The sequence below is a fragment of the Theobroma cacao genome, chromosome 2, assembly GCF_000208745.1.
Source record: "Theobroma cacao cultivar B97-61/B2 chromosome 2, Criollo_cocoa_genome_V2, whole genome shotgun sequence".
Taxonomy (NCBI): domain Eukaryota; kingdom Viridiplantae; phylum Streptophyta; class Magnoliopsida; order Malvales; family Malvaceae; genus Theobroma; species Theobroma cacao.
Window position 1 is genome coordinate 35,705,865 of NC_030851.1, and position 12,196 is coordinate 35,718,060.

A 12,196-nucleotide genomic window follows, 5' to 3' on the forward strand; every position below is an offset into this window, starting at 1 on the left:
CAATAAAAGATTACCGACTCCATCATTTAAAATAAACAAGTCATGACATCATTTTACGCTTGCATCATGTGCATACGTAAAACCAAATAAAAAAACTCAGTCTGTCAATTTAATAAAAATTTAATTAATAAAGTAGGGATTAAACTAAGAGAAGGCTATATTAAGATAACTTAAGATTAAATGGTACTGTTCGTGGAACGGGCGCCACGGAGGTGCTAACCCTTCTCCGTGCGTAACCGCACTCCCGAACCCATCTCTAAAAACGTGGATCAGTTCTCGTTCTTTCGATAGACCTAAAATTAATTTAGGACTTCGTCGATTAAGAATCGGGTTAATAGGTGACCAATCACACCTAGATAAAAAAGATTGGTGGCGACTCCTAAACCGATTTAATATTCGCCCGTGTCTGGCGGACGGGTTCCCGGACCCGCACGTTACGACACATGATAATAAGATGCATATCCACAGTAATATACTTTGTCCTTATTAATGGAGCCCCAAAAGAGAGTTTTACACCATCAAGGGGAATTCGCCAAGGAGAACTTTTATTGCCATTACTATTTGTTATTATTACGGAAACTTTATCCAGTATGTTGACGGTAGCTAAAAATAATAAGAGCATTTCAAGGCCAGAAGTTAGCAAGAGAGGTTCGCATATTACTCACCTTTTCTTCACAAACGATAACATGATTTTTCTTAAAGCAAGAAGTCAAGAGATAAAGGTCTTTAAAAATATTTTTGATTGGTATGAACTTGCATAAAGACATAAGATTAATTTTGATAAATTAGCAATCCTTTTTAGCATAAATACTATGGAAGTTGATGTTGACGTTGTTTGTCAAACTTTTGGGGTGAATATTGGATAGCGAAGAGGTAAATATCTTGGAATACCTCTTATTTATGGTAGGTCTAAAAGATAAATTTTTAGCTACGTTAAGGAAAAGGTCCTAAAAAGGATCTCAAATTAGAAAAACAAACTTCTATCAATTGCAAAGAGGGAAATAGAGATAAAATTAGTGGCCTAGGCTATTCCAAGTTATGTGATGAGTTGCTTTAAATTGCTGGACACATTATCTACTAAAATTGATTCGGCTATGGCTAGATTTTGGTGGGAAGGTAATGACAAGGAGCATAAAATTCATTGGAAGAATTGGCAATTTATGTGCACATCTAAGCATTCAGAAGGAATGGGCTTTAGAAATATAAAAAATTTCAATCTAGCTATGTTGGCTAAACAATGGTGGAGATTGTTGACTCAAGTTCCTACTTTAACTTACAAGTTGCTAAAGGCAATATATTTCTTTAATGTGAATTTTATGGATGCAACCATTGGATCTGACCCCGAGTTACCTCTGGCTTAACATAAGAGAAAGTCAGGATCTTATAAGAAAGAGTGTTATATGGAAGGTGGGAACTGGGAAATGGAAGGGATATGATGGTGTAAAAAGATTGTTAGATCCCATATGAGACTCTTAGGCAAGTCATTATGTGTGATGAATCAATGAGTGATTCAATGACACTAAGTGAACTTATAGACTTCATTTAATGAGATGGGATGAAACTAAAGTCCATAATTATTTTCCTCCACATGAGAGCATGTTGATTTTGTCAATTCCTTTGAGCAATCAACAACAAGTTGATTGTTAAGTTTGGTTTGACAATAAGCATGGCAACTATACAAAGAAATCTGGCTATAAGATATTGTATTCAAGATCGACAAGTATCGATGGTGTAAGTTCTTCGATTCAATGCAATCGATTATGGAAAAAATTGTGGCACTGTGCAATTTTGAGGAAAATTGTGATGTTTGTACGGAGAGTTATCCATGGAGCCTTCTTACCAAAATGGAATTGATCAAGAGGAAGATAAATGTGGTACCAGTATGTCTTTTATGTGAATTAAAAGTAGAGATAGATTTTCATTGCTTGTGTAATTTCCATTTCGCAAGGGTGGTGTGCTTATCTTTTCGGTGGGGTTTTCAAGATATCTCAAGCTACTATGGTTTAATTAAGAAATGGTTGTAGGTGTTATTTGATAAAATGGAGAAAGTACAGTTAAAGGAGAATATATGTGTACTATGGTCTATTTGGAAGGCTTGGAATAATTTGATTTCTAACCAAAACTGACTAGATCCTATAGCCGTAGTTGAATTAAGGTATAAGATGGCAAGACAATATCGAAGTGCCAATACATCCATCGGAATAAGGGAAGTAGGAGAACACAACATAACTAAATGTTGGAGTAAACTGAATGTGTGTAAACTAAATTTTAATGTAGCATTATTTGAAGTAAATGGTGTAACAAAGATAAGGGTAGGCTTTATTGTGAAGAATCAGCATCGGGATATCCTTCTAGCTAGAAAAAAAACCTCTAATCATTGATTGGATGCGATTGAAGCTGACTTGAAGGCATTAGTCTAGTTGCTGGTTACTTATTGCCAAAAAGGGGTAGGCATCCATGAAATTAGATTGATTGTCAAAAATTAGTTCAATGGGTGCATAATAGAAGCTGTAATGGGCAAACGGGACACATAGTGGGAGATTGTATAATGCTAATGGAACGCTTGGCTTGCAAATCAATCAATCATTGTGTAAGAGAAGCAAACAAAGTGGCTCACTCCTTAGCCTAGCATGCGAAAGTACTAGGTGATGGAGAAATTTTGTGGACTAATATCGGAGATATGCTACGCCAATTAGCAAGTATTATGTTACAAGATTTAACTCAGTTGGAGTTTGTGTCTTGATGAATTGGGGGGAATAGAAGCTTGTTTCGATTTCACAGACATTCATGCATGAAACAATACTCTTTTTTCTTTTTCATGGTTTCTATCCCACTGGGTTTTCCATAGAAAGGTTTTTAATGAGGCTTTTTCTACATAATTAGAAGTTCTGAGAGAATATGTGTAAACTAATGAGTTATGCTGGTTACTATTGATGAATGTCTCATTGTAATGATGCTATTCGGTGTTTGATGAAATTCACCTTAACCTTTCAAAAAAAATTCAAAATTTTAATAAAAAATATGCTAAGGTTAATGTATTTGTTTTTCTTAAATTTCTAGGAATTCATGATTAAAGGCATGAAGTAAAAAACTCGATTATGAAAACTTAGAAAAAAAAAGGAGTCGTGTTTTCATACAATACATGAAAGCTAGTGGCTCTAATAAGGCTTTGCTTGGAAGCATATGCGGACCCTAATTCAATTATGAATTCATTATTAAAGGGATGAAGTAAAAAATTTCAATAATGAAACCATAGATAAAAGAGGAGTAGTGTATCATATGATATCTAGTGGCGGCTTTGCTTGGAAGCATATGCGGATTAAAGATGATAAGTAACTAATGACCCTAAATCAAGTGGGAATTCATAACGGCATGAACTCGAAGTAGAAAATTTAATGGTGAAAACTTAAGAAAAAAAGGAGTCGTGTTATCATATGATACTAAGAGCTAGTGGCTCTAAGGCTTTGCTTGGTAAGGTGGATTAAAAAATGGAAAGATAGAAAATTATTGGAAAGTAAAAGTGAAAAAGATGAAAACACACACACACACACACACACACATATATATATATATATATATATATATATATATATTCTTTTNATAATGTATATTATAAATATATTATATATATATATTCTTTTCATTGATAAGCTTGGTAGGAAATATAACTTTATTTCCATATTGACAATAAAGTTGAAAAATTAAAAGAAAGAATATGGAAATTAATTATATTATTTTACCAATGTACTCTTTGTAAGTTCTGATGAAAAGGTGAATCTAGAAAAATGATGGACAATCTTTAAAATATGTAACATTTGACTCACACCTCTTACATTTTCTATCCTTTAATCTTTACATTTTGAACTGATTTATTTTTGTGAATAATGATGAAAATGCTAATCTCTTATATTTTCTTTCCTATCACTTTTTTTTTTTTTTGTTATCAGTTACTAGTGAAAACCATTTTCTTTTCACTTTTTCATCAAAATCTCTTCCATCCTTCCACTTTTCCACCCCACCAAGCAAAGCGTAAGATGACATTCTCTTTTAGTTCATTTGGTAGATAGGGGTATATGTAATTTGACACAGAAAATCATAGGATAAAAATCATGCCATCAATGTTTGGTGATAAATAGGATGGTTTGTCCTTTTAGGATGACTCAATCCCTTGAAAAGATGAAGGATTTTTTATAATCTATGGGGTTGCTAGGATGATAGATTTAATATCTTTTTTTTTTAAATGTTTACTATGTTACTCCAAAAAGTTTACTTTTTTCTAAATATAGAAGTAAGTTTGACCAATAATAAAAGTTCATCCTTATTTTACTTTTTTTAAAAAAAAAAAACAGTTTTATTAATCTCAAAACCAGCATACCATTTTGAATTTCTAATCTAACGATCGGAGACTCCTTATGACATTCATGAATTGGTTTGGGCGTAGAGATCTGTACAATTACCATAAGAGTTCCCACACATAAAGATTTTAACAGTTACAAAAGCAGAGAAATTAACAGCATAAAAAATCATCCTTATTTTCTTTTACCTTATACATCCAAGATATAAGATAAGATGATATTATATTTAAATTTAATCGTATCTTCTTTATTTTATCCTATCTTTCTCTCATTTTGTACACTAAACACACCTTAAAATGTATTTTCTTTGAGAAAGAGGGAATCCAAATTCATCTTTTTAAACATGATAACATATGTAAATACCATTGAGTCAAATATTTAAATAGCTTCAAACTATATTTCTTCAAGGCAACCAAACTGTCACATAGTTATGCATTTTTACATGCAAAAATCATATATGTGACGCATACAATTTTCAAATCTATCTTGAGAAATACATTTTTATCTCAAATTGGTTCTGCTTTCTTCTTGTTTCTTAAGCATTGAATGAGGTTTGTAGAAGTATAATATGAATTGGAAGTTATAGGATGACTTTGAGTTTATTTATCATTTTTTTTTTGCTCAAAAAGAATAAAAAATTTCAGGATTTTGTCTTCCCCCAGTAGCAGCTCTGCACTTTTTTTATTTGCTTCGCTGGGAGGAATTAATTATCAATCAAAATCTTATTAAAAGAAGAGAGACAAAAAAGAAAAAAATACAAAAAATGAAAATTGTCGGTTGCCCTCTTCTTCCACCTTTTATATTTCTTTCTACGTACGCTTTTTCTTTGTTCGCCACTATTTGCTCCCGCTATTGTCCTTTTCCCTCTTTTTCTCTTATAGAGTTTAATTATTAATGTATTTTCTTTTTGTAGCTTTTGCACCACTTATATTGCAAGCTCACCCGACAATTCACTGTGTGAGTAGGTTGAATTAGTTGGGGCAGTTATCTGATTGCATGGCCTACTTTTACCACTATTCTTTTATTAATTATCGTAAGGATAGAAATTTAACACGATATTCTAATGCTTCAATTATCTTTTCATATTTGGAAAGCCTTATGTGACAACTCTGCCTCTTGCTACAACCACTTACGACCTCGTGTCTTAAGGCTTATCATTCATTATTTCTTTTTATTATTTTAAAGGGTCTAATCATAAATGACTCAGACTTTTTTCTTTGGAATGGTTCAGACTTATTGATTTGATGGAAATTAAATGTGGGATGAGATGCTAGCAACGCTCTGCGTGGCCCATAACGTGTATAGATTAATGTGCTGTCGATATCCTAAATTTCCAGACTAGGACATCAGAGATTTTGTTTCCTAATAGGGGATTTACTTATTCAAACAAATCTTTCCATTTCAACTAGAAGGAAAGGATTATAAAAATTTAAAAATATTTATTTTATTTTATTTGAAGAACCTAATGTTATTCACGAGAGGAGTAGCACCAACAACTGCTTAGACTTACAAAAATTGCAGAACATCAAAATCCTCTACAGCGCATAACTCAATCTTTAGATCCAACCAATTCTGTACATTCCCCACCAAAAGGAGGTTAGCAGTACCTACCCAAACTCATATCTAAAGTTCGAGTAAACCATGACAAAAAAAGGCCTCGTATCCTCTGTACACAAAAGTTTCCGGCAACAGCAAGGAAAAAAACACAAAAAACCTGACGAAATATACACCCCAAAAGATACCACTTATCAACCACTCCAAAAAAGAAGTCAATAATTACGTTGTAAATTTTCAGAACTCTACCCTATATTTTTGTACTGAAATTTTTTAACTTCACAAGTGTGAATGTAAATAATTAACACATATACGCAGATTAAACTATAAATATAGAAATTGTTCAATAATTCACATAGTCATTTTAATACAAGTATGTGTTAATTATTTACTATATATTCATTTGTGGAGTTAAAAATTTTTATTACTTATGTATAACATAATTTTCTTTATAAAATATCACAACAAAGAATGGCGTGATGCTTTTTGTGAAGGGGAGCACGGCACTCTCGCGCATTTTAATTTCAAGATCTTTTTCTTTTGTATTTTATGATGGTCAAATTTATTTGTGTGATGAAATTAATGATAAAGATAATCCCATTTGTTTGGCTATTATTTTAGTTGTGGAATATTTCTCAAAAAAAGTTATTGTGCAAAACAAAATAACATTTCATATAATAAATTGGGCATAAAAATTAAAACAAAGAGACTAATTATTACCCGTATCTAACTTTATTCACTTTTTAAAAATTTTTTTACTTATATAAGAATATCTGAAAATTTTTCTGCGATCATAATTAATTGCAATAGCAGCAACACACTAATATCCGGGTTGATTTGCAGCGTTCTCTATGCATTACCTTCATTAAAAAAACATATCTTCATATGGCCATTATTGACCGCGCAAGAGTCATCCTCATTTATTCTTTCTCGGGACGTTCTATTCGGGTTATAAATTAAAGAAAGTACAAACTAAAGAGTTTGCAAAAAAATTAAACAAAATGAATAGGAAAAAAAATTCAAACACTCTATTTTTTATTTTGCTTTTAAGGCAGAGGTTTAAATTATAAATATTACTCTCTCAATTTCATATTAAATGTTTACACTTAAATTTAAAAAGAAAATAATTTCCTTGATATCCTAGCCCCACTCTAATCTTGTCAGGTTGATTATAGGCTCTTCTTATTTAGTATTAATACAATACTTTATATTATCTTTCTGTCAGTAGATTTTATCTGATCGATTTGAATTCAAAGAAATGTTTCTGATCACTATTAGAAATAAATGCACATATAATTGGTGAATCAATAAGATCGATGGCCCATTCCAGATCAAACTTCTGACTTGAGCTTCCAATTGCCAATATGCAGAAGCCACATCAACAGGCACAGTGGCAATCTTATGTGCTGTTGTACTAGATTATAGTGTAACACCTTTATCCTGATAAGTATGACTTTGGAAGAAAGGACCACCTGAATCATGAGGTTGAACAGGTAATATTGAAACTAGCATCTTTGCAAATCTTTTTAGAGAATTGTATATTGACAAAAACAGGTTTTGGTACAACTGAGCACATTTTATTATCACTACTTGATTAATGCTAATAAGTTTAATAATGACACCTATTATGATTAGTTTTTATATGACATGTAAATTTACACATTTATATATTATTATCAGGGTAAACTTTGATATGATTTTTTTGCACATAATATTTTGAGGTTATTTTTTTTCATATAAAATTTTATGTTTTAGTTCTAATCCCAAAGGGGTTAATCGTGTTAAAGCTTCAATTAGTTTTTTTCTCCTTTTTTTTTTTCTAATGGTCAACTAACTTACCTTCTTACCTTCTATAGTCATGGGTAACACCAAAGTTTTTACGCATATAAAAAACGTTAAATGCTACACTATTACAAAAGAACAACAACCATGTTTTGGATTACAATTATAATTTTAGTGCTTGATATGTGTGACTTTTGCTTTACAGGTGGTCTAAGAATGGCATCACATAAAGAAAAGAAATGGTTTCTTAAGATGAATCTCTTTTGCTTACCCTATATATAAATTTATAGGTTCTTACATAATTGTATAGGATTATTTGTTAAAAAAATGAAATAAAAAACAAATTATTTGGGCAAGATTGATTAAGGCCTTTTAAAAGAAAACATATGCATCTGGATCTTTTTCTACAAATTTTGAATACAAACTTTTATAACTCAATACTAATAATGATCTAAACAAAATAAAATCAATACAATTCTAAAATGAACAGATCAATCAAAATTTTCTTAACAAAAGTAACAATAGAAGCAATCATTGTATTTATTCAAATTCAATATTCAAAGAAAACAAAAAAATAGAGGAAAATTAGAAAAAACAAACAACGATTGACTCTATTGAACTTGTTTTTGTTCAGACATAGAAGAGCAAAGTCAGGGGAAGAATCTCGATCACTTTAGGTTGATGAACGAATTGGAATTCAAAAAAAAAAAACATCATCTTTCTTGTTTGGTGATAACTCTATGATATAAAGTTATTTGGACTTAATTTTGATAGTAATTTTGTTTAGTTCTTGTGGTAATGCATAAAAATTAATAGATTTTATTTAAATTATTTTAAGTTAATTAATTTAGGTGAGTCAATCTAATCTTAATTAATTTTATAATTAATTTGGTGTTAATGTGATTAAGATAGGTTATTATTGATTTAGTTGTGCTTTTGTAGGTGTTTAATGAAAGAAGATTCTTAATGGAAGAAGAAGAGCAAGTTCAAGGTGTAGACTTCCACTGCACATATTTTGGTATTTTGACTGTAACTCTCTCTAAAAAACTCCAAATGAAATGATTCTTAAACTATTAGAAAGATAAGAGAAAAATCTACAATTTTTATGTTTACCACTTCGTCAGTTCTGCATGGAAAGTGGTCAAAAATTATGTCAAAGTTAAGCACTGTAGTAGTACTAGAGCAATTATGATTTCTGTTAATTAATTGGTCGAGGCAGTGGCTCATGTTGTTTGATGAGGAAATTTTGATTGGAATGGACTTCTTTCTTCACCCAACTTGCCCTAACTTCAAAACCCTATAAAAACAACTTTCGGAAGAGAAAGAGCGAGACACCAGATTGATAGTTGAGATTCAAGCTACAAAATCGTTGAAAAAAAAATCTCATTGAAGTTGAGAAGAAATTAAAGGATTTAAGAAGATTTGGAGATCAAGAGTTCACTTTTGGAGTTTCTTTATTATTTATTTTTCGTCATTTAGTTTCAATGTTTAAACTTTATTTGATGATGATGTGTGACTTGATGGGGAACTAATTTGTTTATCTAAGATTATGATTGAACTCAATATGTAATATGATTTATTTATCTCTCCTTTGCTTATGTTTGATGGATTTAAGTTGTTTATTTTATTTTATTCTTAATGCTTCTAATTACCTGATCACCAATAATATTGAATTGAAAACTTAGGTTAAACCTTGACGAAGGAGATTTAGGTAGACCTTGAATAAAATGGCATATGATCGAATACACTTAGTTGATTAGGTGATTTGATTTGCATATAGGGTAGACATACACCTATAAGCCATCCATAGCCAAAATTAGAGCACGAACTTTATGAATCTTTCTTCAATTTAATTTGTATAGACATATAGTAAATTAATTAGGAAAGATATTTTTATGAGAAACTCAACAGAGACTTGTAAATAAATTAGGACTTTGGGTTAGCAACTTAATCCATTAAACTGAGTTAAGAGAGAGAGAGATAATAATCAGATGAAATATTGAGGGACATCATAATCTTAGGTCTGGTAGTCACTCGAATTTAATAAAATAATTTTGCTAATAGATTTTAGATTAGTTTTAGTTTTAATGTCTTAGATTAATTTTGCCCTTGAATAATTTAAATTTGGTTGTTTGGATAAAATTAGGGTATGTTAATTTTAGTAGTTAACAGTAGGAATTAAAACAATTCTTTGTGGGAACAATACTCTACTTATTATTATATTATCTTTGCGATACATATATTTGTGTGGGTAGTAAATTGAACAACAAGTTTTTGATGTCATTGTTGGGGAAGTGATTTTTAATTTTTTCTTGTTAATATTAATACCAAACATTCCTAATCTTACTTCAGACTTTTCTTTTTCTTTGTTTTCAGGTACTTTTGGTTGAGGTGATAAATAATTACAACTACTAGTGGCCATCTGAACAATTTGTGCCTAGGAGTGTTGCTAGTGATTATGCATTTGATGCAATCAGTGTTTTGACCTCCCAAGTAGATACTTTGTCTCAGAAAATTGACACTTGGGATTTTAATGTTTTTCGAAGTCTTTTTGTTACATGTGAGTTTTGTGGGGATAGGCATTCAAGTGATTGTTGTTTGACCTATTATGAGACAAAATTTTTCATGAAGTAATGATCAACATCCTACATATTCATTAGAGCCTGTTTTCCATAATAGTTTTCAATCACAAGTTAGAGCTCCTATGCAAGAGAAAAAGCCTTCAATAGAGGATATATTTATGTTGGCTCCATTAGTTTTTGATGATAATAAAACATTCTCATTTATTTGTGTCTAATTCCTTTACTTAAGTGTGCAGGAAATTAATACATGAAATTAATTTCTTAAATCTTCAAAGAGTATTTTTGAAAGAAAAAGAGGGATAAAATCAACAAGATGTAACTGAATAACAAGGAGGAAGCTTGTTGGTTTAACAATGAAGAACATTGGTTGACCAAATTTCAAATTGGAGAAATGGCAGGCTGAAAGTTTGAGAAACATAACCAACTTAGTCAACCAAGTCAGTCGACTAAATGCCCTCTGTCAGAATTTGCAAACCAGAAATAAAATCAACTTAGTCAACCAAGTTAGTCGACTAAGAGTTCTCTGTCTGCAATTTAAACTAGAACACTACAAGATAGATTAACAGCTAGAACTCATCCTCAACTGTTTCCAACGGATATAAACTGCCAAACTACCATCTGAGTTGCATGTCCAAGTATAAAAGGGTCTTCCAACAATGAGAAACAAGTTTTTTAAAAGCCTTGAATGAGATTTGAGCTTTACAAAGAAGAAAAACCAGAAAAGCTTCACTGCACTTGTTTACACTTAAACGCCTACTCTTTGTCATTATATTTAGCACTCAATCTTGTACCAATCAGATCAACTTGTGATCATAAGTACTTTTTGTAACCTCTCTTCTTGTATACTTAGAGTGAGGGAGTCACTCTAAGGGGTTGTTCAAGCTTGGGAGAGCTTGAATGTTATAGGTTGTGGTTGAGCCTTGGAAAACCACTTTGGGTTTTAGTTAAGCCCGTGAAAAACTAGTGTAAAGGTTTTGGCTGAGCCTGTGAAAAGCCATTCTAAAAGCTTAGTGAAAGCTTATGAATTTCACCTGATTCTTAGTGAATTGTTAGGAAAATCCTTGGTTGGATAATCAAGGTAGTGGATGTAGGTCTTGGACCGAACCACTCTAAATTGTTGTGCACCTTATACTCTGTTTTTACTTTCTTAAGTTCTGAAAATTAGTTCCACATCTTGTCAAGAGCCAAATTATGTTATTCACCCCCCTCTAACACATATTAACGGGACCAACAATTGGTATCAGAGCAAGTTCCCTATTTTCAAGGTTTAACATCCTTTGGGAAGATCCAAATGGCTCAACAAAAAACCATAGTTGCTGAGGGACAATCAACAAACAGACCACCTCTATTTGATGGCTCTATTATCCTTATTAGAGCACTAGAATGTCAATTTATGTTAGGACTATAGATTATGAAATGTGGGACGTCATAACTGATGGACCCTTTATGCCCTCAACCGTGAATGTAGTAACAAATGAGTTGATGCCCAAGCCAAGGTTCGAATGGACTGAGGCTGAAACTAAGAAAGTTCAAGTAAACTTTAAGGCCATCAACACATTACATTGTGCCTTGACACCCATTGAATTTAACGAAGTCTTAAGCTGTACAACAGCTAAACAAGTGTGGAAAAAACTTAGAATAATCCATGAAGGGACTTCTCAAGTAAAGGAGTCCAAAATTTCTCTCTTAACACATAGTTGTGAAATGTTCAAAATGAAGCCTGGTGAAGACATCACCAGCATGTTTGATAGGTTTACAAACATTACAAATAAATTAAGTCAGCTAGGCAAGCCTATCCCTGAACATGAATTAGTTAAGAGACTGCTTAGATGCCTACCAAAATCCTGGAAACCAAAAGTGACTACTATTAGAGAGGTTAAAGATTTGAACATCATCATTCTCAATGAGATATGTGGTTCTCTT

At 31.6% G+C, this 12,196-nt stretch overlaps 1 protein-coding gene across 1 annotated transcript in view; it reads left to right on the top strand.

The window, feature by feature from the left end:
• LOC108660721 overlaps window positions 1-7,905 on the top strand; it is a 13,365-nt gene extending 5,460 nt beyond the window's left edge. Inside the window, exon 3 of the mRNA XM_018114995.1 lies at window positions 7,897-7,905. Within this exon, the coding sequence (XP_017970484.1) occupies window positions 7,897-7,905 (9 nt within the window). The remainder of the gene's footprint in view (window positions 1-7,896) is intronic.